This window comes from Cimex lectularius, unplaced genomic scaffold (genome assembly GCF_000648675.2).
Source record: "Cimex lectularius strain Harlan isolate CLEC.00 unplaced genomic scaffold, Clec_2.1 scaffold60, whole genome shotgun sequence".
Classification (NCBI taxonomy): Eukaryota; Metazoa; Arthropoda; class Insecta; order Hemiptera; family Cimicidae; genus Cimex; species Cimex lectularius.
The window spans coordinates 1000277-1025100 of NW_019392643.1; the positions used below are offsets into that span (position 1 = coordinate 1000277).

The 24824-nt window shown below is 35.6% G+C and overlaps 1 protein-coding gene across 1 annotated transcript in view; it reads left to right on the forward strand.

The window, feature by feature from the left end:
• Positions 1–24824, forward strand: part of LOC106661135 (guanine nucleotide-binding protein G(o) subunit alpha) — a 111902-nt gene that overhangs the window by 50333 nt on the left and 36745 nt on the right. The window contains exon 3 of the mRNA XM_014384351.2: positions 8842–8983. Within this exon, the coding sequence (XP_014239837.1) occupies positions 8842–8983 (142 nt within the window). The remainder of the gene's footprint in view (positions 1–8841; positions 8984–24824) is intronic.

Here is a 24824-nt window from a genome sequence, read left to right on the forward strand (position 1 = left end):
GACACTATATCATTAACCGAAATCGAATCACCATAAACATTTTCTAGGTATTGATGAATTTATTAAAATATTTAGTTTTATTGTTCTTGAATACAAGTCTAAGGTCATATAACCTCGTCTAAATCCTATCAGTTAATAGATCTTTAGAGGTCATAATTATCTCCGGATAAATTTTAGCCATTGGGCCAATACTGCTAATGTGAATTACAATTTTCATTATGCCGTCATTTTCGTGAGATAACAAGTAAATAATTTATGCCACTCCGCAATCAAAGACTGCCAGGGCAAATCGATAAAATCCATTCCCATTTTATAAGACGAAGCCGGATGGATGTCTTTATTTTCGTCTTTGATAGGATAACCCGTTTCACTTGATACTGGATCGGAAATAGTATAATATTACAGCTTTATTATACGAGGGGAATAATACAAAATCCCCGACCCGGAAAGCGTCAGGACGATGGAGAAGGACGAGTGGGTGGAGCAAGTGGGAGAGCCTAAATCCGTGATTGATTACATTGACAACCAGCTCGCTATCTATCTACATCATTCAAATCAATGAGCCTGCATAAAATAATCCCTATTCTCGACAACTGTATTAAACATTTCTTTCATAAATAGCCAATTTGAGGTGATCCAATAATAGGCTTTTATACTAATCATGCCCAATATATTCCATCTAAATAATAATTTATCCTTTTATGTAAGGTTTTGGTTGAAATGAAAAACTCAGTGAAACGAGTGGGATTCGAACGTCGTGGGTTCGAATCCCGCTCGTGGCACTAACTTTTTCATAGAATAGGAAAAAAAACCGGCTGTTCGTCCGTAAAACAGTTACTCCTTTTAAAGCACAAAACTCAGATGTAAATAATAAAATGACTAAATTATAAATTACTAAATTAACCTCCTGATAATATGTGGAAATGCCGTATTTCTTTTGACAGACCAAAACATCAAGGATAGGCGGACAAACTCAAAAATCTATTATTCCACCATTGTCCATCGACACTCCATTGGGACGAGATTGTTCAGTTGGTTCATTCGTTACAGGAAGAAAGCCCTTTAGGTCTGAGATAATTGTACTTGTCAAAGAATGATTTAGAGCCATCTGTGTCTCATATGGTGCTGGGAAAGGCGAATGACCCGCACCCCCAACCCTTGTTGGGTGTGAAAATGCAATGGAAAACCAAATGTTCCTTACTTTTTATTCATTCATATTGTACAGCATATTGTACATATTCAGCTTGTCTTGATATAATCTTAAAAAGCAGTTGTAGGTTGAAGAACATCGATTAAGAAAGGCTTAAATTAATTTAAAAAAATAACATAAATGACCCTTAGTGGTTGAATGCCATTAAAAAAATAATAATAATAATTTAATCTTCCAGGATAACTTTCACATTAGTTTTTTGGTCTTTCGTGTATTAAATCATGACTATTGTACTGCGTAACGTCAGGTCAGATCTCGGCTATTTTGTTTGTTTTGGTGACCAGAATAGATCGGAAGAAACACTGAACGATATGGCATTTTTCCGAGGTTCGCTTTATCTCCAGCAGAATTAAATTGCCGTCGGAACTATTCAAACTTTCAACCCAGAAGAAAACCCTAGAAAAAACTGTAAATCGAGGTAAATAAATTTTGTCTTAAGAATCAATCGTAATTTAATTGAGACCCTTTGTGCCAGATCCGTGCCAATAATTATCAATTTTGAGAAAATGGTACAAATAAATGGCGACCTTTTTGGTCTCTAAGTGACCTTAAAAATATGCTCGAATACGGTAAAATTTTAAAGTTTGACGCTGAATAAATAAAGACTGGGCTGAAATAAACAGGAGGAGGATGTATGGGTGAATTTTCCTTTGTTAAATTGTATCCATTTTCACACCAAAAACTCCGGTAGGTTTTAAGGTTTGGAGTGGAAACGAGGATCAGAGTTACTTGACAGGATCAGGTTTCAGGATGGGAACTTCTGTGTACACCTGGGTCCCGAGGTTCCTGAGGAACACCATCAAGAATTAGTATTGGGGAATTCGACACTTCAACGACTACGAAGTACCGGCCAGGAGTAGGTAGTAAATAATCCTTTATGTTTTCATTGAGCGAAAACAGCAAGAATACTGACACATCTCAAGGGAGAAAGGGATAAAGTCCTCAAAATAGGAGAATTGCTGGAGGGCTGAGTGAATTATGAGAAAACCGAAGTGATTTTGGAAATTTAGAAATTTAGGAGAAAATATTTCCTGAAATTGGCTTGACTAGACTGATGGCCTGTAGTTGCTCGATGTATGGTTTTACCCCGTTTGGTAGCTTACTGCCAAACACAATTTTGTCGTAGTGACCAAGTGAAGTAGATTATACTATTTTTTTTAACAAAAAACAAAGCCGGTATTCATTTTCAGCATCCCGAAAAACCCATGAGAACAAATTTTTAGTAAAAACAAAAAAATCAATTATTTTCTCATATCTTTTGCCTTTCCATCCTTTGGGATTGGGTGGGATCCACCTTCCGAATTTGTTAAAAAATCAACAAAATTAATGATAACTTTCAATTAATTAAGGTTTTTAGTTGAGAGAAAAAAGCCAGTGTCACTAGCGGGATTCGAACCCACGACCTTCGGCTCAATAGCTGCTGTACCACTTGAGCTATCGTGACTTCGATCCTCTCAGACATCAACTTCCCATCTCAACCCCACATTTGAATTTTCCCTCCTTTTTGCCATTTTTCAACGGTCAAGCGGACCACGAAAACTAGTGAAATTAATGATACCATTTAAACGACTCAACTTGTTCATATCAAACTTTACAAGGTTTTATAACATTATAAACTACACGTAATGACGTAATTTAGTTTTCATAAATAAATTAGAACCTAAGATAAAAAAATAAAAATTTTGACGAGTTGTTGCTTAATTTTTGTCAATTTTCTCCATAATAGTACCATAAAATCTAAACATTGTTGAGAGACACCAGAAGACAAAGATAGTCAGCTTTTTAAAGGTTGTAATAACATTGAATTTGGACAAAATCCAGAGGAGCTACGATTTTTTAAGTGGAAACGACATCAGCGGGAAAAAAATTGCCCTTGGCGAACCAGCCCAAAAATCTCTATTTTTTGATCGAGCTGAAAATTCGTATTTAAGGGCTTCAAAGGGTGCTTAAAACGACTCTGATTTAGTTTTCCACAAAGTAGTTGTTTGTTCTACTTTACTGAAGGGGTTTTACCGGTTTTGAACCTTTGTGTATATTTGTGAGACCTTTGTGTCATTTTATACATTTTTTTAACTTCAACTTTCGATTAAAATGTTTAATTTGATATAGAAAGATATATTTACAGCTATTTACATATTTACATTGAGGGGTGTAAATAATCAATATTATTCTCCCACTTCACTTCACGAAATAAACTTCAGTGCTTACTCTTCAGAAAGGAGAGGTCGCGGGGCCATTTCTTCTTGAGATGCCTTATGGGATTGTTGGGATAAGTTCTGTTGGACAAGGTTTAAGCGATACTATTGGGGTGGTGAGAGAGATTATTATGGAACTTGGTAGATTTTCGGAGGATTATATTTTGGATAAAAGGTATTTTAAGGTCGATGTGGAGACAATACGGTGCATTTATAATTAATCTGAGGACTTTAGACTAAAATCAGTGGTGAAGTTGGATATAATGTTTAGCGGTGCCCCAAAATTCTATCACGTATACCCAAACCAGTTGTAACAACGTTTTGTAAATTGTAAGTTTCTTTTTCGCCCTAGCTTGGATTGACGTCCTATAAGTTTCTAGGGTAGAAATCAGAACTAGAGATAAAAAGTAAAATATTTGAGTAGATTTTGTTGATTTAATCCTTATTTTCGCAACTTACGTTAGCATAGAATCTACATATTTGTCATACAGGCTGAAAATGATACATTCATTTTCAAACGGTTCAGATAACTATGAATTTGGACAAAATCCAGAGGAGTTATGAATTTTTAAGTAAAACACTGGACATCAGCGAGAAAAAATGCACTTGGCGAACCAAGCCAAAAATGTCTATTTTTGAAATTGATAAAACTTCGTGTTGGAGGGCTTTAAAGAACGCTTAAAATGAATCCAAATTGGGTTTTCCATAAAAAAAGTTTTTTGACCTACTTTGCTGAGTGCGTACTACGGTTTTGTAGCTTTTTATATATCTAATCTTATTCTTACGAACCAGAATAATATTTTCTCATATTAACAAGGGACGACCTGGTTGGCGGATCACGGGTTTGAACCAAACTTTTTTTGCTGATTCTACACTCCAAAATGTCGGACATTTATACGCCACTTCTTGTGAACTGGCCCTGGTTTCGCGAAATGAAATGTTTGAAAGTTGACATTTTCCTTTTTTTAATATTTGTATTTCGCCTTTCTACTTGCTCAAATCATCGTAAATACAGATTTTTTGTTGTTGATTGCATTAAAACTATAGTAAAAGCTACCAAAGTTTATCAATAACCAAAATTGGCTAAAAACCAAATATTCTTCAAGTAAACTTGGTCATAATTTTTTTTCGTGAAACTAATACGAAATTTCGTATTAGCACATCTAGAGACCCCTAAATATACATTTTTAAAAATTTAAATTGATCAATGTTTACACACTTATAGTTTTTCGGATTTTTGAGAAGTCGTTTTCGGAATATCTGGTTGAAACGGCTATAATTCAAAAACTGTTAAAAGGATTTTAACACTCAAACCTGAAGTAAATTTAATTAAATGAGGATAAATCTTGTTTTTTATTAAAAAATATTATTTTTGGAGTATTAATTTGATTGTTGGTTAATATAAAAACAAAAATGTTCTACGAATACATCACAGAATATTAGGGCATCGGTGTCCGCAACGGGGCGATTACACGGCGCTCATCACTGTAAGATAAAAGTCGCGGGTTCGAATCCAGCGGCCCTGCATTCGAACCCGACACCGGCACCCTGAAGGTTTATATGACCTCTGCTGTTGCGAATCCTTGCAAAAAATTCTAATTGGGTATGATTTAAAAATATGTATTAACAAAGCACTGCTTTTTGGCGTATTTTAATCAATATTCGTAAGCAAAGTAGGTCAGAAAATGGTCAAAACTTGGATTTCACCTGATTGTCGTGATTTTAAAGTTATAAAACCCTTCAATAAACGACTTTTGCGGAAATCGGTGTAAATTAATTTTTTGACTGATAATTTCGAAGACCTGTCTGCCAGACTGATATTTCTAGTGCAAGCTCTAACATTATTTTTCTGAAAAGCTAGTGGAGTGATTTTCATGGGTGATAATTCATTTTAAAGAAATTGTTTCAGACACGAAAATCGGATTATTATTTCCTTTAAAAAACAGATATTTTGTGTATTTTCTTATAGAAATATTTTATGGTATATACGTCTTTGAAAAGCTAAGATCAATTTAAATTCAAACAAAAATTTATATTTAGAGATCTCTAGAGGTGCTCAACCGAAATTTTATATAAATTTTAGAAAAAAAGATTTTTTATGACCTAGTTTACTTTTAAAAATATTTGGGTTTATAAATTTTTGGGTTATTTTTATTGCAATTTACATCTAAAAAATGCTTTAAAATGATACAGGGTGTTCGGCTACTCGTGTTACAACCTTTGCCAGTAGATTCTACATTCAAAATGGAACCAAAAAGTCCTAATTATTTATGGTCCGAATTTCACCAGTTTCGGAGTCATTTCACTTTATCTGATTGTTTAAGATTTCACGACCTTGCTTTAAATGAACAATGATAACTCCAAAACTAAAAGGTTTAGCACAAATCCGTTGACACCATTGAAAACTACGTTAAATTTCCAATAAGATGCCATCAATACTAAACTTGCAAACGTTCATGAAATGAGTATTTTAGGAGCGAAGATCTTTAAAAAAATGGTTTTTTTTTGTTCAAAATTGAAAAACTTACTATGGCGATTCTAAACTAGTATTTCCAAACCTAGAGACCAGCAAATTTCAGAAAACGTACCCCATTTAATATCCTTTTTAGTGGTGCAATTGCTTTTTTAATTACTTTTTACAATATATGTACAATATACAAAATATTCAGTAAAACATATTGTCTCGCTTCTTAGAGCTGATAGGCAAAAACGCTCGTACAAGTCTAATATGTTTTGAACTGTCGGGTTCGAATGCAGGGTCGCTGGACCTTCACCTTACAGTGATGAGCGCCGTGTCAACCGTTGCGGCCACCGACGCCCCCTCGAACTGTTATTACACAAAAAAAGCTTTAATTAAAATCTGCGATCTCGAGTCCGAAGTTCTTTTAATATGTATAAGTTACCAATAACGACGAATTTTCGAAAGTATTTAGTAGGAAGGTTTCGACCGAGAGGAACCCAAAACCCGTGAGTTTCGAGACTTCCAATTAAAAATTAATGACAACTGCTGATTGGAGGAAGCCCTAGAAACCGACGTGCCGTTAATCGATCCCTCGTCGAAGGAAATGTCAGGATGTAATTTCCGCCTTTTCCAATATTAGAAAATCAGACCTAAATTAGAAAATCCGGCCTTTCATCGCGATGTAAGTCTGCACGCACTGTTGAATACTTCACCTGGCAATTTTATGTCGCCGTTTTTCCGAGGTGTTTGTACGTGTTGCGATCAATGTCTTACCCTGAATCGGAGCTCGCGACATTTTATTTTAAGCCAACGTTTGTAACAATAGGTGAGCCAAGGGCGTCGCCGTGAAAGTAAGTCGTCTTCCCTTTGAAAACTGCTCTTCTAATGTTTCAATTACGTCCATTGTAAAAATAACTGCTTTTGTTGTTTGCGACCCTTTTAAACACAAACACAAAAGGTACGCATTATATAACCAGTTATAAATATATTCCGGTTATGTATAAAGCGTAATTTTATAACTGAGTAGTTAAGAGCTAAGGGTTAAAGAAATTAAACGTATTATTTTTAAGTCGTCCAAAGGTGCACACTTGCAAGTCAAACAGTCTCCTTTTAGTAAGACGTTTCCTGTGATAGGTTTCTTAAGTTCCTATAAACATTCAACAAACTCTTTACTTTAGTTAGGTTGTTTCCTGATCATTTCTCTCTCCCTAGTCTGGTCTTTGTTTATCAGACGTATTTTAACTATATTCTGTTTAATCCATTACATTTCCTGGTCCGATTGACCAAATAATTTCTTTCAATTAATTAATCTTCATGTAGTGGATCGAAGTCACGATAGCTCAAGTGGTTAGAGCAGCGTCGTATTTAGCCGAAGGTCGTGGGTTCGAATCCCGCTCGTGACACTAACTTTTTCATTTCAACCAATACTTTACAAAAGATTAATTAATTTTTGCTAATTATTTTTATTGACAAATACACTTGTTTTATCCGTAAATTAAAAGGCTTTATTACTCTTCATCTTATGTTTTTAACTTCTTTAGTTTTGTCAAATAATGTAATAGGTAATCTTGCCTCTGGATGAAACGCATTTAAGGCATTGTTTACTTTTGAATTCCAAAGAGGGAACAATTCAACTGTTGCAACTGAAAAATTGTGTGCTGGTTTTGGCGCTAATGCTGTTAATTATTCGTAAAATCCAACGGTGGTTTGGTCGAATTAGAGAAATAAAAGTTTATTCTTGAAGATAATGCACGCAGTCCTTCTGAGGTTGACGACGATATATCGAGGCTAGAAGAAAATCTCTTTTTGAAGACCCGAGAACTAGGAGAGATGTTAAAAGCTTCCCATAGAACCATTGAAAACCACATCCAAAGACTTGGATTTGTTCAAAAGTATGTTACATGGATCCTGCACGCACTCAACGAAAGGAATTTGGCGGATCGCATCTCAATTTACTCTTCACCCCTCTGTCGCCACTCTTACGATCCATTTCTTCATAGACTTCTATCAGATGATGACTGGTGACAAACGGATCACATACAAAACCATAGCCCATAAAAATGCTTATTGGCAACTTGTCAACGGACCCAGTTGTTCCCAAACATCAAATGTACGAAAAAAATAACGTATGCTGTGCATTTGGTGGGACAAGTCCGGCACCTTGCATTTTGAGCTTTTACCACGACAGCAAACGCTTAATAGCGAACTGTACCGTGAACTGCTAACTTCAGACCTTCAAATGAAGGAAAATGTCCCGCACTAACAAACAGAAAAGAAGTAGTCTTTCACCACGCTGCTTTGAGGAGCAAACAATTATTAACTAATCTGAATTGGGAAAAGCTATCACATCCTCTGTGCTCTCCGGACATTTCACCTCATGACAACTATTTATTTAGGTCATTAGAAAATTTTTTAAATGTCCAAAACTTTGAAAGTTTTGAAAGTGTTCAAACCGCTGTTCAAACGTTCCTTATTGAGATCATCTTCAGGGCCAATATAGATCGAAACGTTGGCACGATGAAGAAAAACCTACATCACACCAGACCACATCTCATGATCGCCAAATCATCATTATTTTGTACCCTGCCTAATCATTGTGTACCAATTTTTTACTAGCTTTTTTAGGATTCGGTTAGTGTTTGGCGTTTTTCCCTCTTTCCTTTTATCGGTGCATATCGTAAAATCGATCATAGTGTTCCCAAGAAGAATTTGTTTGTGGGGAAGACTCGTAGCTCGTGTAAACATTTTCTATTTTCACGCCGGGTTCCTCGTATTTATCCAGCATCTCGACATCGTTCTGAACTCATTTCCATTCAGATTCCTACGTTAGTTGCCTCATAACTGCATTACACGAATTAAACCGTTATGCAGTTCATTTTTAGTACCATTTGAAACAGCAAAATGTCGAACTCGGCATCAGTTGTCCATCCTGTTTTATACATTCACAAATTTTCATTTTTTTTTGTTTGTTTCAGAATTATTCATGAAAGCGGATTCACGCCTGAGGATTTCAAGCAATATCGGCCTGTAGTGTACAGCAACACAATCCAATCTCTAGTCGCAATTCTTCGAGCAATGCCAAATTTAGGAATCTCTTTTACGAACAACGAAAGGGAGGTAAGAAAAGGATTTGTTCAATTTTAAAAGTATTCTGTAAGTTTTTGTCCTTTTATCCTTTTTGTCAATACAGTTAGTTACTGGTGTAGAACAGTTTACATGTTCTAAAAGTACTAGGTACTAATGACCTCTTGCGGGTACTAATGAACCTGTAGTTCTTTTGTTTCTTATCATTTTGGTCCAGCTATCCTCGCTGGCTTGACATTTCGCCATTTTTACCGGTGGGTCTATTTGATTTTCATGTGATAGTCATGACAGATTTAAAACACCTGGACCGTCCACTTAAGAAGGCAAAATGCCTGAAAAACGCACTTCTTTGGGTATTACTTCTGTGATTTTCTAGCTAAATTGGGTAGATGACTACCTGAGTTTTTTAGGAAAGCAAACTGTTAGGCAGATCGAAATGACCGGTAATGATCAAATTTCAAGATGCACGATAGAGTGGTAATGATCGTGTAGTTTGGTCGTTATGGATCGTTTTGGTATGTCATTCCTGGGTAGTCTGTTCTATCAGATGATCTAGCCCTCAAGATGTTCTGATAAAACAAACAAGTGAGTGATCGGAAACGGCCAAACTACAGTTTCATCGTCCCGCAAATGATGACGTCATGCGGTAGTAGTCAAAATTATTTGTCGAACACTTCCTGTTTTGTGAGTTAGTTGAGGATTTGAAGAACGGTCGCTGTATGTAAATACTCATGTATTTCACAAGTGTAAATCTAGCCATATAGAATGGAACCGTGGAAGTTTGACTGACCGTAGTGTTTTACAATAGCACCATCTGACATTTACCGAGGGCATTGTGTCAGAGACGGGCTCGATTACTCCCTGGCACACAGAGAGGAACTGTTGCACGTCAATCGTCAAAGTGGACAAAGCTGCTTTGATTAAAATGTGAGCCTTGCATCATTCACGTCGTTTATTTATCACCCTTCAAAAAAACGCTTCTTTTTTTTGTCACTAAAATAAAGTGTAGCTACAAATTGTATTCTGGTCTTGGTCCAAGTCCCGCAACCTGTATGGTACAATTGCAAGTAATTTAAGAGGAGTAGAAAGAAAAGTAATTTTGTTTGTAATATGGGTCTTTTTTCTAAACGAATTCTGGATTGCTGATTACTGATTTACACAGGGTGTCACAGAGATAGTACGAAATTTTTTTTTGGGTGATAGTACACCTGATTTGTAACAACTTCTAACGTATAGTCCCTATACCTATCTTCATTCCCTGACGAATTACGATTTTTGTTTTGTATTTCCTTAAGAAACGTCACCTTACTTGAGAATTACACAAATATCTAGCATCAGAGCTACCACAGTTTTGGATTCAGCATTAAATTTACTTTATACTATTTTCATCTGAAATAATTTAATGACAATGCTCAAATTTTAAAAATACTACAAAGTTTGGTTTTTTAAAAAAAGAATGTATAATAATATGCCCCTATGTTTAGTCCTAGGGATTGTCAAACTTCACGAAAATTTCATTATTTATTAAGCTTTCAAACGGTATAGGAAATCCATACCCTCCCCTGATTACAGTAGACTAGCTGCGTATCAATTGTTGAAAAACGTTCATGAGATCAACTGATGATAAACAAAGATGATGATAAACAGAATTGTTTGATCTTCAAGTAGTATAATTTTATCCACAATAAATTATTGACGTATTTACAAGCATTAGACAGTACAAATTGTTTTCAAAATGATGACCACGATGTCTGACCCACATCCGTGCTCTTTTTGGCCAGATTGGTTCTAAGTTTATCTGATGCTTCGAGGTTTTTGATCCATAAATCTTCACCACTGTTCGCTACTGAACAGTACACCTACAACCAACAAACAGCAATCCCGTGTTATGGATTTTCTACGTTTCGGGATTCGCTAAGGAGAAGGTGTGATAGATATTCGTGTTATTGTGAAATAAGGTATCGTTTTCCATGGAATAATTAACAAAAATCGTTATTCGTCAGAGACTGAAGATAGGTATAAGGACTTTACGTTGGAAGTTGCAAATAGGGTGTACTATCACACACAATTTTTTTGCACTTTCTCTGGGACACCCTGTACAAGCATAAATCTGCACACCCATTTATTGCACTTGTACAGAGTAAAGGTTATAACTGACTAAATGGTAAGATCTGAACCGTAGGAGAGGGATCATTACCCGATTAAGAATGGACTAGGAAAACAGAAGGACACTTACTCTCCAACAATTCCAGCATTTCTACTTTACAATGAATTACCGGCAGGCCTCAAGAATCACCTACTCCGGGTGTTGGTAATCCGCAGAACTCGGTCTTATCCGACGAGCCGCCGGGGTTGGGCTTCAGGGACTATACCAACAGCTAGGTGATTTCCGCACTCAACGCAATTACATACTTTTCACATTCTCACTCACCCTTAAATACATTTTTCTTATTTACATACTTAAATACTTACATTCAAAGTGATCGAGTACTCGATATTTCTCCATCACCCTATACATATTATATAACTAACCTAATTGAAGTCGACGAGGTACTCAATATTCCGCCATCGGCCCTCTCACACTACACATTCACACTTATAAATACATTTACTCTCAACACACGCTAATGACACAAAACTATCATTACGATATACAATAAAACCCTGTATTCTCCAAAAATAAGGATGAGGGGCACAGATACTCGCTGGCGTGCTCAACCACAATTTTCATATCCTATGCGCTCTCTGTACGGAGTCAAGGAATTGTACCCTTTAATTGGATGGTAAACTTCGAACAACCTTTCTCTACATGCCGGACACGTTAAAAGTAAATGTCCTTGTCACACTTCGTCCATTATTAATCGGGTAAAGATACTACCATTCACTCAGTTAGGGTGGCGGAGTACTCGATATTCCTCTATCACCCTCAACACCTATTACACAACTAACCTAAACGAGGGTCGATAGGGTTCTCAATATTCCGCCATCCTCTCACATTACACATTCCCGCTAATAAATACATCCTCTCTCCACACACGCTAGGTTATACAAAACTATCAGTATTATGTAACATAAAACAACCCTGTTTCCTCCAAAATATGAAGAGGCGCCCAGACACTCGCTGCCATGCTGAAGCACGATTCTAATAACTATATGCTGTCTATATGGAGCCAAGGAATTGCGCCCATCAATTAGGTAGGACACATCGAACAAACTTTTCTATATTTGCCGGACAACCTCGCTTGGCCTATTCTTAATCGGGTGAGGATGACCCACCTTCTACTGGCCAGGTTTTCCGAGCTCCACCTACCGACAGTGGTCTTGATACGCGAGAGCTTCTCGGCCGATCCGGCCCACCGACCCTGCCATTTTCTTTTAATCATGGTTCTGTTGCATTTTTAGCGATCGCGGTGATTAAGTATTGCTGGAGTTTTGGAAATATGTTGCTTAAAGAAAAGGAAATCTCAGTCCTGTCAGCATAATTGAAAGTGTCCACTTTGTATGAAGCTAAGGCAGCTTATCGGAAGCATGAAGTTAAGATATGCTGTAATAAAGAGTAGGAGCGCAACAGTACTTTTTTTTAGCTACATCAGCCATAATATCCACCACAGAGTAGTATGTAGTAGCTTTTTGATGAATTAGCTCCTCTTATTTTGACAATGTAAATTAATTTAGATCCTCCTAACGAATAATGTTTTAACTTCCAAATTTTCATTTTTCATTTTTTAATTAAAAAGTAGAGAGGGTTTCGGGATAATTTGACTTTAAGTGGCAAAAAGGGCTGACCGTTTGCAATTTACTGATTAAAATTCTATTGCGAGAAAAGAAACGGTTGTAAGCTTTCTAAGTTATTGGGTTGTCCGTAAAATAATGCTGGTTTTCGTGTTTTCTTTCAATTACCACTCTTTATAATAAACTGTTTACGTTTGATGAATTATTCTTTTGTACGAATGTCAACTTTTTAATTTTCTTCCAAACAAAAATGGTTGTTTATTTCATTTAGTATATCATTTCGATTTACCTAATTTCGAGAGGGAGACTTTAGCCATGAAAACAAAGAAGGTCGTAGATGATGATGTTGTGCGAGCTTTGGTCGAAGAAATCCGACAACTGTTCGATAACTTGCAGAGAATCTTTCAGTTAACAAATCGACCGTCTCTGATCACCTTAAGGCGAAAGGTTAAAAAGCTCGAAAGTTGGGTTCCTCATGCATTAAACGATCGAAAAATAAATCATCGTTTTGAAGTTTGCACAACGCTCCTTTTCCGAAACAGAAACGAACCTTTTCTGGAAGAGTTGTTACTTGTGATGAAAAATGGATTCTCTACGATAACAGCAGACGTTCTGGACGTTGGCTTGAAACAAAGAAAAGCAGCACCACATTTTCCAAAGCCCCCAACTCATCAAAAAAAGTTAATGTTGATTCCTGGTCGACTTTATTTGGGCTGATTTACTACAGCTTCTTGAATCCTGACAAAACGATCAATGCCGAAATTGAAGCAATGCACAAGAAATTAGCATTACTGAAGCCATCTTTGGTCGATCGGAAAAGACCCATTTTGTTGGTCCCATGTCTCACATTTGACAACACGAAAAGTGTTGTATTTTGGTTATGAGGTTCTGCCTCAGCCCCACCCTATTCTCCATACTTCTCGCCTACCGACTACCAATTTTCAGACAGCTGAACACATAAAACATTTATTGGCCGAAAATCGCTAAAAATGCGTTTACAGAATTTGTTAATAATAAATACTCAAAATTATATTCAGAGGTTACAGATTATTTGCTATCACGTTGGGAGAAGTGTATCGTGATTGATGAAGGGTATTTTAATTAACGTTTAAAATCATTTATTAACCCGTCCCTTTATCATGTCTCATGTGTTCTATAGAATTCATGTAGTGCTCAGAACGTGATGGCCAGTTGATTGTGACAATCTTACAAGTAATGGGTGACAACTCGAGGTTCATGCGGTAGAGCCATGCATTACCACGAAGTTGTCCACAATGGAGCGAATGAGACTGCTTCAACAATGACCTTAATGTACCTTAGTTCAGTCGAAGATCCATTCTGTACGATAATCAGTTCGGTACGGGCCTAGACTTTGATTCCACCCCATACCACGACTGTCTTTGAAATAAAGCGTTCTACGCGTTTTCTCCACACACAGTTCCGGACAACTGATTGCCACAAACCAAACCCGCACCTGTGAAAAGAATAGTTCATGTGTCCAAGCGAGGTGCTGGTTTGCGAATGGTCACCTTTCTACTCCTCTCCAGTAGAATATCCAGATAACCTGATGCGGGACGTCTAGAGCCTATCTCATCCTTCTGATGACTGTTTTATAGCTCACCCTTAAATTACGGACCATTTAGAGTTGACCAGCAATCAAGAAAGCCGTTAAATGACGGTTACTTAGTGCGGTAAGGGCAAGGAAACGATCGTTTCTAGCTGTCGAACACATTTTTTCTTCGATCGATAATCCGGTGGCCCTTAACCGCTGTAGACCATAGTGGATGGTAGAGCGCGGCACACTCAGGACTTGTGCTGCGTAATGGACGCCAAGTCCGTCGTTGGCCAAAGCATCTGCCCGGTTGAGTTCTCCTTAACTTAAAAAAACCATGCTTTTAAGAACCAAAATTAATTTAATATCAAAAAATTATTTTTTTTACTCAAATTTATCGTTTCATCAAAGAAAATAATAATTTAAAAAATTAACTCGACAAGTCGGCTCTAGAAAGGATGAAATTGAACTGATTTAAAAAAAAAATTTTTACAAGGGTTCGCAACGGCAGAGGTCATATAAACCCTCGGGGTGTCGGTGTTTTTGAAAAAAAAGCCCATGGTAGTATGCAGGGCCGCTGGATTCGAACCCAGGACCTTTACCTTACAGTGATGAGCGCCGTATCAACGCCTAAACCGTTGCGGCACCGACGCCCCTGATTTTCTTCATTTTTAGTCTAAAGAGCATAAAAATATTACTAACAACTAAGCCGTAAACAACAAGTGTGGTGCTCATGATCAAACTTCTTCTTGACCATTTCCGTACCAATTCTTACAATACATATGGATGAGCTGCAGGACCATTATAGGAGGTTTTTAAGATTTCCTCTTGGGTTCTGTGGGGTAATAAATCTGTCGAATGATTCCTTTTCGATATGCGTTTGGCTATTTTTCAGTTTTTTTTACATCCAGACTAGTTTTGAGTTGATCTCGTTGGTAGTCTTTACAGCTGCTGGCCATCTGATAGTATTATATGCACATGTTTCTATGGCTATGCTTGAAACATAATTGTGTTGGAACATTTGGGGCCTGTTTATGACGATTTCCTTACCATTTTTCATCTTTGAGCCATCTATGTACTACAGTATACAAAAAATAATTGTTTTGATGGCCTCACCCCAATATTTATTTATTATTAATTTTTTTTATAATAGAAATTGTTGCTTTGATTTGTAATTGGAATTGAAAATGGTAACATGGCGTTAAACAACAACAATAAGCAACCGTTGCGAAAGATTGGGACTGATTGGACAAATGAATGAATCATTTTGATGCAACCCATGGAAAAACGAATCATTTTAGTAAAAGATTGGTTTTATTATTATTATTATTATTTATAAAAAAAATATCAATTTCACTAAGAGCCTCAAAGAAGCTTTTCCAAAAGAACAGCTTTAGTTCCTCCAGTTGGTTTTTTCCCCGATTCAAATATCCCTGGAATTTTGTATAATTTGTTATAAAGTTTTTTTTTAAAGATATTTATTTTATTTATTGCTATCTGTACATAATATACATTGAGCAAATAGTTAGTTATAAACTAATCTGACAGACCTGTCAGACCAGGAGGCAGTGGGGAGAGAAACCAGCTTTTATTTAATTGGGGGGGGGGTTTGTTATAAAGGTATAAATAATATTATTGTTTGGCGTCAGAACCTGTGAGCTGTATGGTAGAAAAGGGTATTTGTTACAAAACTGAAACTGAATATGTGAGGGTTTTTCTGATTGGACGGAAGAATCCGAGCTTTTAGAATCATCTCGAATGGAGAGATAATTTGCCAAGATGGTTTCCACATCGTCTTTGTCAATTTTTTCAGAACTGATTAATGCCAATTTAAGATTATGATGACGATGAAAGGAGATTAGGAAGTGGGGGTTTAGGTTCCAGAAGGCTATAGTGCTTTGGAACATAGTTCAATCTGTCGATTCCGATTCTTCTCCTAATGAGGTCATTGCCTGTCGTTCCTTACCTGGGTGAGAGGTTGCTTTTCATTCGAAGATGGTATGGGTAGCTGCTTCTTCCTCCTCATTTCATAACATACAAATGGGGTCATCATTGAATATACCCATTCAATAACCGGAAGATAGTCCTATCATTCTGAGTTTACACTTCTCTAATTTATGATTATCTAGAGATTTTTCTTGTTCGATTTACTGAGCTGCATTGGGCGAATTAGGGAGTCAGAGCAAGTGTTTTTTTGTTGTATGTTTGAACCTTCTGAATTATTTCGGGTGACTTTACATTTAGTCTATTTCTCTCCCACTCGAGAAAAGCGTTTGTTTTCATATTGCTAAGTGTTACAACTAGCTTCGATTAGGTAAAAAAAGAAAATGCAATGAAAATAAAACTAGGGTTGAGAAATGACCCAGTTGACAGTACTCTAATGAGTCCAAATTTTGTATTTAACACGAAAGTCACCATTGATAAAAAGGAATATTTAGGTCTGTAAGGATGGTTTGTTCAGAGACATAAAATGGAGCATTAAGGAGTTTTCTGATCAGTTTGGCTGAACTTCATCTTTCCAGTCCTTAAGTCAGCTTCACTAAGATATTAGGGATAGGGATAAAAGAGGCGGCCACAAGACCTACTGCACCTCGACCTGAATAGATCTATTGTGCTCACCTTTTATTTACAACTCACTGGCCAGCTTCAGGATTATGATGTTACAAAGCAGCCGTTTAATTGTGAAAGGTAACTCAGTCCTTGTCCGCAGTTGGACATTGGTGAAGTGAATTGTTTTTTTGTTGTTGCAAAAAGTGAATGTTTTGGTGTCTTTTCACACCAAGACTCAAGTATGGTGTTGGTTTCGAGTTGAAACGACAGGATCAAAGTTGCTTGAGATGATCGCTGTGTGGTCCGGTTTGAGGAAGGGGTGTACAAGAACGCTACCCTGGAGAACACCCAAAAGGATTAGTTTGGGAACTACGACACACCAATGTACATAGTACAGGCCAAAAGTAGATAGTAAATGAATGGAAGGATGCCCTTGAACAAAAATCTGCTTGGGTGCAAAACACAATCAAAAACCTAGACATCAGGGAGAACGAAAATAACATCCACAACATTGTGGCATTGCTGGACGGCTGAACGAAACCTGCGAAAATCAAACTGATTAGATTTATGAAGTTATGTGGAAAGTTTTCCTAGAATCGGTAAAATGGTGGGCCTGTGAAAAGTTGGATGATGTATGGCTTTCTTGGGTTGAGTAACAGGCTGTCAAATTTTGACGTAGTGACCGAGTGATGTTGGTTAAAAGTTTTTTTCTCACAATAAACAAAGTCGATATTCGTGTTCAGCACTCGATAAACCCTTCGATACAAAATTAAAACTTGCTCAAATATTTTGCCCTTCCATCTACCTTCCGAATTTACTAAAAAGTTACAAAATTAATGATAGCATTAAACCGATTCAGCTTGTTATATCAAACTTTACAAGGTTTTATAACCCTATAAACTACACGTAATGACATATACTTCGTTATTTTATCCTTATTTTTCTCACTTATAATGGCATTAAATCTAAATATAGTTGATATAGGCTGAAATTAGAAACATTCAGCTTTGGTGGTACCAATGGTTGTAATAACATCTATTAGGTTTCGAGGTCCGATTGACCAAATAAATTCTTTTCAATTAATTAATCTTTAATTAAGGTTTTGGTTGAGATAAAAAAGTCAGTGTCACGAGCGGGATTCGAACCCACGACCTTCGGCTAAATACACCGCTGTTCTACCACTTGAGCTATCGTGACTTCGATCCACTCGGATTTGAAAAATGGCAAAAAGGAGGGAAAATTCAAATGGTGGGGTTGAGATGGGAGTCACGATAGCTCAAGTGGTAGAGCAGCGGCGTATTTAGCCGAAGGTCGTGGGTTCGAATCCCGCTCGTGACACTGACTTTTTTATCTCAACCAAAACCTTAAGTAAACGTTGTAATAACGTTGAATGAGGAATAAATTCACTATGAATTTTCTAAGTGGAAACATTGGAATCAGCGAGAAAAAAATTGCCCCTGGCGAACCAGCCCAAAAATGTTTCTTTTTTGATAGCGATGAAAATGCGTATTTAAGGGCGTTAAAGAGTGCTGAAAACGAATCCGAATTGTTTTTTTTTTTTTCATAAATGTTTTTTGGCTTAGTTTACTAAGAGCTTGTTACCTTTTTTGAAACTTTTTACGGATCTAATCTGATTTCATATGATCCAGAATATTGTCTTATACTAGTTAAAATAACAAATCGACTGATATATAAAAACCTTGAAATTATATTCACAATAGAGTCGTAAATCATGTTTTTTCCCTGTTTCCATGATGCATGTGCACTATTTTTCGAAATAGTAAAAACATATCCTCCCCTCATCTTGCAAGAGAATGAAGCATGATCTGCCATCATCATTATAAATTTCTGTCACATCATTAAATATCCTATCAATCAGTCATACTTGGAAATTATTATTCTCAAAATCTCTCCGACAACGAATTTTTCAATGAAAGAAATTTTTATCCCTTGAATGAAAAAAACACATTAAAATAACAAAGCCACGAAAATCTTGGAATGTAGAAAACATATCTCAGCACAAGAATCTCATCTCAAATTGATCATTTACCGCTCTCTAAAATAAAATAAAAAAACCGGGTCATATCATGACATAATTAAAATTCCTCGTCGTGCATTACAAAACGAATGTCAGAAGAACCACGAACGCTGAGTTTTTGTTTTTTATTCCTGCTGACTGGCCCAGGGCAAAGCGATCATTTACATTAGCTTTTCGGTGTAATTAAACACTACGTGAGATAACGTTCCACTCTTTTGACCTCAACCGTCATGCGACTACATCGTCGTTAAAATTAAATAGACCAGAAATATGCGAGGATCTTAATATTTGAACCTGGACCAGCCTTAAAGACAGAAAACCGCGAGTGAGGAAAACTTCCGATTCAGCCTGAGAACCCATTTTAGATTTAGTCTAAGTGACCCATGAACTAAGATTTTAGACTTGATGCACTTTTTGCCGGGACCACTGATATTTCAACATGTGAGGAAGGCTCGTTAACTAGTTATTATTGCTTTTGATTTTTTCCCATAATACCTCAATTATTCTCGGCACTGCGACAACGAATTAATATTTTTACACCCTAGCTTCATTTGTATTCTACTTTTAAAGTGGACGTTTCCTAATCAACTCTGTCAATCTACCATTGAGTTGTTCACACAGTATGCACATTTGATCTATTGTCTATCGTTTATATGTCTCTAGTCATTGTTCATTTAGTGCTTTGTTAGCCTGTTTGGTTTTTGTCTGAGAAATCCTCGCTGCTTTGGTATGTCAAACGCGTTTCGCCCGCTAACAAGGGGACGACCAGGTTGGTGGGTCACGGATTTGGACCAAACTTTTTATGGAGATTCTACATGCCAAATTATCGGATTTCCACAACTTCTTGTGAATAGGCTCTGTTTTCGCCAAAAAATATTTGTTAAAAGTTGAAATTTTCCCTTGAAATTTTTGTTCCGCAGCTCTAATTAGTCAAATCATTATTTAGAGGTTTAAAAAATATTAGTTTTGGTGTATTAATTTCATTGTTATTAACATAAAAACAAAAATATTCTACGAATACAACACAGAATATTCTAATTTGGTATGATTTAAAAAAATAAATCAACTAAATACTGTTTTTTTTTTCATATTTTAACAAACATCCTGTAAGTAAAGTAGATCAGAAAATGGTCAAAACTTGATTTTAACCTCATTGTCGTGATTTCAGCATTGGAAAACCCTTAGAAACCGACTTTCGCGAAACTCAGTGTAAATTAATTTTTTGACTGATAATTTCGACGAATTTTCTGCCTATCTGACATTTCTAGTGCAAGCTCTAACATTCTCAAAATCTGGTGGACCGGTTTTCATGGTTGATAATTCGTTTAAAAAAATTGTCAAATGCATTTTATAACTGTATCAAACATTAAAAGTGGACTATTATTTCCATTTAAAAAATCAAGGTTAATTTCTGTCAAATAATTTTGCTATTTAGTGTATTTTCTTATAGAAANTTCTTCCAAAAGCTAAGTTGCTCTTCTTTCAGATAGTTTTTTTACGTTAAAAACCTTTTAGCCATTTTTGTATTATAGCCTTTTCATTCAGAAATTTCGATTACGACTTCTCAAAATTCGGAAAAATTTTATGGGTCAAAAAATTAAATTCAAACAAAAATTTATATTTTCAGTGTTAGAAGTATCGACCACTTTTCACTTACGAACACTCTGACCAAGGTATGGAAGAAAAAGAAGAAAGCAAATTTAATTGCTAATGCCAAGATTTAGGCCTTTTTTAAGGTCATCCACCATCAAGGCAAAATAACCTTAAATATTTCTACAGATTGACATATTTAAGTTGTTACAGGCGATCTGAAATTTCCTTGATTCAGTCCCAACATTGCCAAGAAATGTCACAGTCATTTGAGATGTAAAAAACAAACTTAAATATGTCAATCTGTAGATATTCAAGACCATACATTGATCCAGAGTTCAAAATTTGTATTTACGGGGCTCTATAGGTTCTAAAAAGAAATTTCATATTATTTTCACCAAAAATTTTTTGTTGACCTAGTTTAGTTAAAAACATTTGGTTTTTGGAATTTTTTGGTTACTGATAAACTTTACTATAATTTTATTGCAATTTATGTAAAAAATGCTGTAAAAATGATATATTCACATAGTTGATTTGAGCAAGTAGAACGACGAAACAAAGTTATCAAATAGCAGAAAATTCAACTTAAAAAAACAAAAAAAATAAATAAAATTTTTTTTTTTTAAATGGCGAACCACGTCCTATTCACAAGAAGTAACTAATACGTATCCGATATTTTGGAGTGTAGAATGACAAAAAAAGTATAGTTCAAATCCGTGACCCACCAACATTGTCGTCCCCTTTTAAGTCGTCATGGGAGTTCAACATCGTTTAAATACCCAATTATAGATTTTCTGGACATTAGTCTAGTTAGACCTCGACACCCTGCCCGAGATCCTCCTCTCAGAGAATATGTTTTAGGTATCAAATATTCATGTTAAACTGGTCAATTGACCAATCTACTTGGTCTGTTCACACTCGCGGGTTACGGTTTCAATCTAACGGCTGTTCACGCCATCTTCAGTGAGGTATTAAATCCACGAAAGTTTCCATCGGTTCAACATGCCTTCGACTCGCAGACCAAAACATTCACCAATCAAAACTACAAATCAGGTTTTTAAGGTAGTACCGACCGTATTTTGTACGAACGGCTGGTTTTTTATTTTTTGTTTTTAACTCCACTTCTGCCCAATGGATTGCCATTTCAATTCAATTTCAGAAAAGTCTTTATTTTCCGATTAATCGTCAAATTACAAAATTTTACCCTAGTTGGGCAATTTTCCAAGGTCATTTAGTTGATCAAAGAAAGGCCAACGAGTTACCGTTTTTTTTGTACGCCATTTTTTAAAATTTGTGTGGTTTTTTGTTATATGTTTTGCATCATAGTACGAATTTTTACTTAGGGGGGTTTTTTTTGAAAATACTGAATTGATCATTTTTGGCAATAACGTAAAGTTGTGACAAAATGCTTAAATTTTTTTTTATCACTTACAAAATCTTCTACCAAATTGTCTGTGTGTTTGATAGTTTGATCTCCAGACCGAATTTCAAAGCCTTAAAAAATTTTACAAAAGAACACAATTGATTAAAACAACAGTCAAACCTACCACTGAAGAAGGGAAGATGCTGAAAAGTAACTTTTTAAAACATATTACAAGCACTTCCAAAGTGCGGAACCTCATTAGTACAGATTCATCATTTGCAAGTACGGTTTTATTATAACAAATAAAAAAATTAAATAAATGTTTTGGCTAGAAAACGATTGTTATTCCCTTTAAAACCTTTTACTACCACCCTAGTCTTCTTACTTTCTTTTATTGTTTCGTGGTCAGTTATAAAATCTTGTGTCAGATTGTCTGTACTTTTTTGTAGTTTCGTCGTCTGACAGTATTTAGGTGCTTTAAAGCCATAAAGCAGCTTTATAAAAAGACACGATTGATGCAGTCACAGGGAAACCCACAAATGAAGGATTGTAGAAGCTGAAAAGTAAATTTTGAAAAAAAAAAAACTTGAAGTCCTTCTAAAGCTGAGTCTTCTTGGAATAGTTTTTTATTTGACAAAAGACGGTTGTAGTTTAATTTGAAAAAATAAATTAATTATTTTGGTAAGAAACACTGTCGTTATTCCCTTTAAAACCTTCGGTTTGGCCTTTTGCTATCACCCTGGTCATCCTACCTTCTTTTATTGTTTCGTGGTCAGTTATAAAATCTTGTGTCAGATTGTCTGCACTTTTTTGTAGTTTTGTCGTCTGACAGTATTTAGGTGCTTTAAAGCCATAAAGTAGCTTTATAAAAAGACACGATTGATAAAGTCACAGGAAACCCACAAATGACGATTTGGAGAAGCTGAAAACTAACTTTTGCAAAAAAAATATTTCAAACACTTTTAAATCTCGGAATCTTCTAGGAATAGTTTTTATTTGTAGAAAAATGTTGTAGTTTAATTTGAAAAAATTAATTCACTAATTTGGTTAGAAAAACGGTCATTATTCTCTTTAAAACCTCGGTTTGGCCTTTTACTATCACCATGGACTTCCTACCTTCTTTTATTGTTTCGTGGTCAGTTATAAAATCTTGTGTCAAATTGTGTCTGCTTTTTTGTAGTTTTGTCCTCTGACAGTATTTAGGTGCTTTAAAGCTATAAAGCAGCTTTACGAAAGGACACGATTGATAAAGTCACGGGAAAACCCACAAATGAAAATTGAAGAAGCTGAAACTAACTTCTGAAAAAAAAATAAATTCATACACTTCTATTGTAAAAGTCAGAATCCCCTCGGAAGTTTTTTATTTGACAAAAAAACGGTTGTAGTTTAATTTGAAAAAATAAATTGATTTTTTTGGCCAGAAAAACGTCATTATTCTTTTATTGTTTTGTGGTCAGTTAGAAAATCTTGTGTCAAATTGTCCCTGTTTTTTGTAATTTAGTCGCCTGAAAGAATTTGGAGGCTTTAAAACCATACAATAGCTTTATGAAAGGACACGATTGATAAAGTACAGGAAAACCCAAAAATTAAGAATTTGAGAAACTGAAAAGTAACTATTGAAAAAAATAAATTTAAGCACTTCTAAATCTCGGTATCTCCTTGTAATAGTTTTTGTTTATAGAAAAAGGTTGTAGTTTAATTTGACAAAATAATTTGACAATTTGGCCAGAAAAACGGTGGTTATGCCCTTTAAAACCCTAAGTTTGACCCTGTTCTTACTACCTTCTTTTATTGTTTCGTGGTCATTTATAAAATCTTGGGTCAAATTGTCTGTACTTTTTTATAGTTTCGTCGCATAACAGAATTTAGGGGCTTTCAAGCCCTTAAGTAGCTTCATAAATGGACACGTTTGATATATTATAAAGCTCAGCATCTCATTGGAATAGTTTCATTCTGAGAAGAAACGATTGTAGTTTTTTCTTATAAATAGCAATAGAAACTTACAAGATTATTTAAGATAACCCTTTTTCCTCAAATATTTACATGTCTAATTGATAATACCCGGTGGTAGGATGAAATGTAAATAAAAGAAAAACGAGTCGATTGCATGATTCGTGTGGTGTCTAGATGGCAGTTATTGATTTTGACAAGCCAAAACGCCCAATCGTTTTTCCAGTAGGAAGTTATTATTATTATTTATGGATTGCTTATTATTTTCGTGGTTTATCTGTGGCACGTCGACCTGCACAGCGGGCGGATAAATATCGTGGAAAAGAAGGATTAAGATTTGGTCGATCCAACGCGTACTCAGCCAATATCTAACATTTTGACATATCTGTGTGGGTCGGACTATTGGACTACTTCCGCTATAAAAAAAAGGAAAGTAATGGTTAATAATGGTTTTGTTCCGGTAAAGTGAGTTGAAATCCAAAAACTGAAACGGAACGTAATTTATAGACATTAGACGGATAACTGAGACAAAATTGGACTGGCAAAGAAAATACTACTGATCTCAATTTCTGCAGCTACCTGAGAACGAATTTAAACTTTCTAAATATGATTTTGCCAACATCAGTTTTTCGTCCAGTTTTCCATTTTTCCTTCAGTTTTTTTTCAACTTCCCTTGATGTTGTTCTGATAGTGTCTCATGAGTGGCGAAATATTAATTAATTTAGAAATATATTAAGCCAATAAGTAGGTTTTTAATTTTTGATGCCTACTTTAACACTGGAGGGGGGAGAAAAATGAAAATCAGCGTGAAAAAGGAGGTGTATAGACTGTACAGTGAGGTTTTCGATCCTTCCTGGCACTCAATCTTTTATTAACAACGGCTCAGCTCAATAAAATGTTTCAATAAGTAAAAGATTCATTCGGTCATGTGTGATTAGCTGAAAATCTGAGATTGTATGTGCTTTTGCACGCTCATCAAAAGCTTTAAGAAGTCAAGCGAATAAGAAAGTTAAGAAGAATACGAAGAAAATTACCTTTACATGCGATAAGGGTTGTAGCACAATATGATCTGAAGTAGCTTTCATTTTCACTGGTGCCA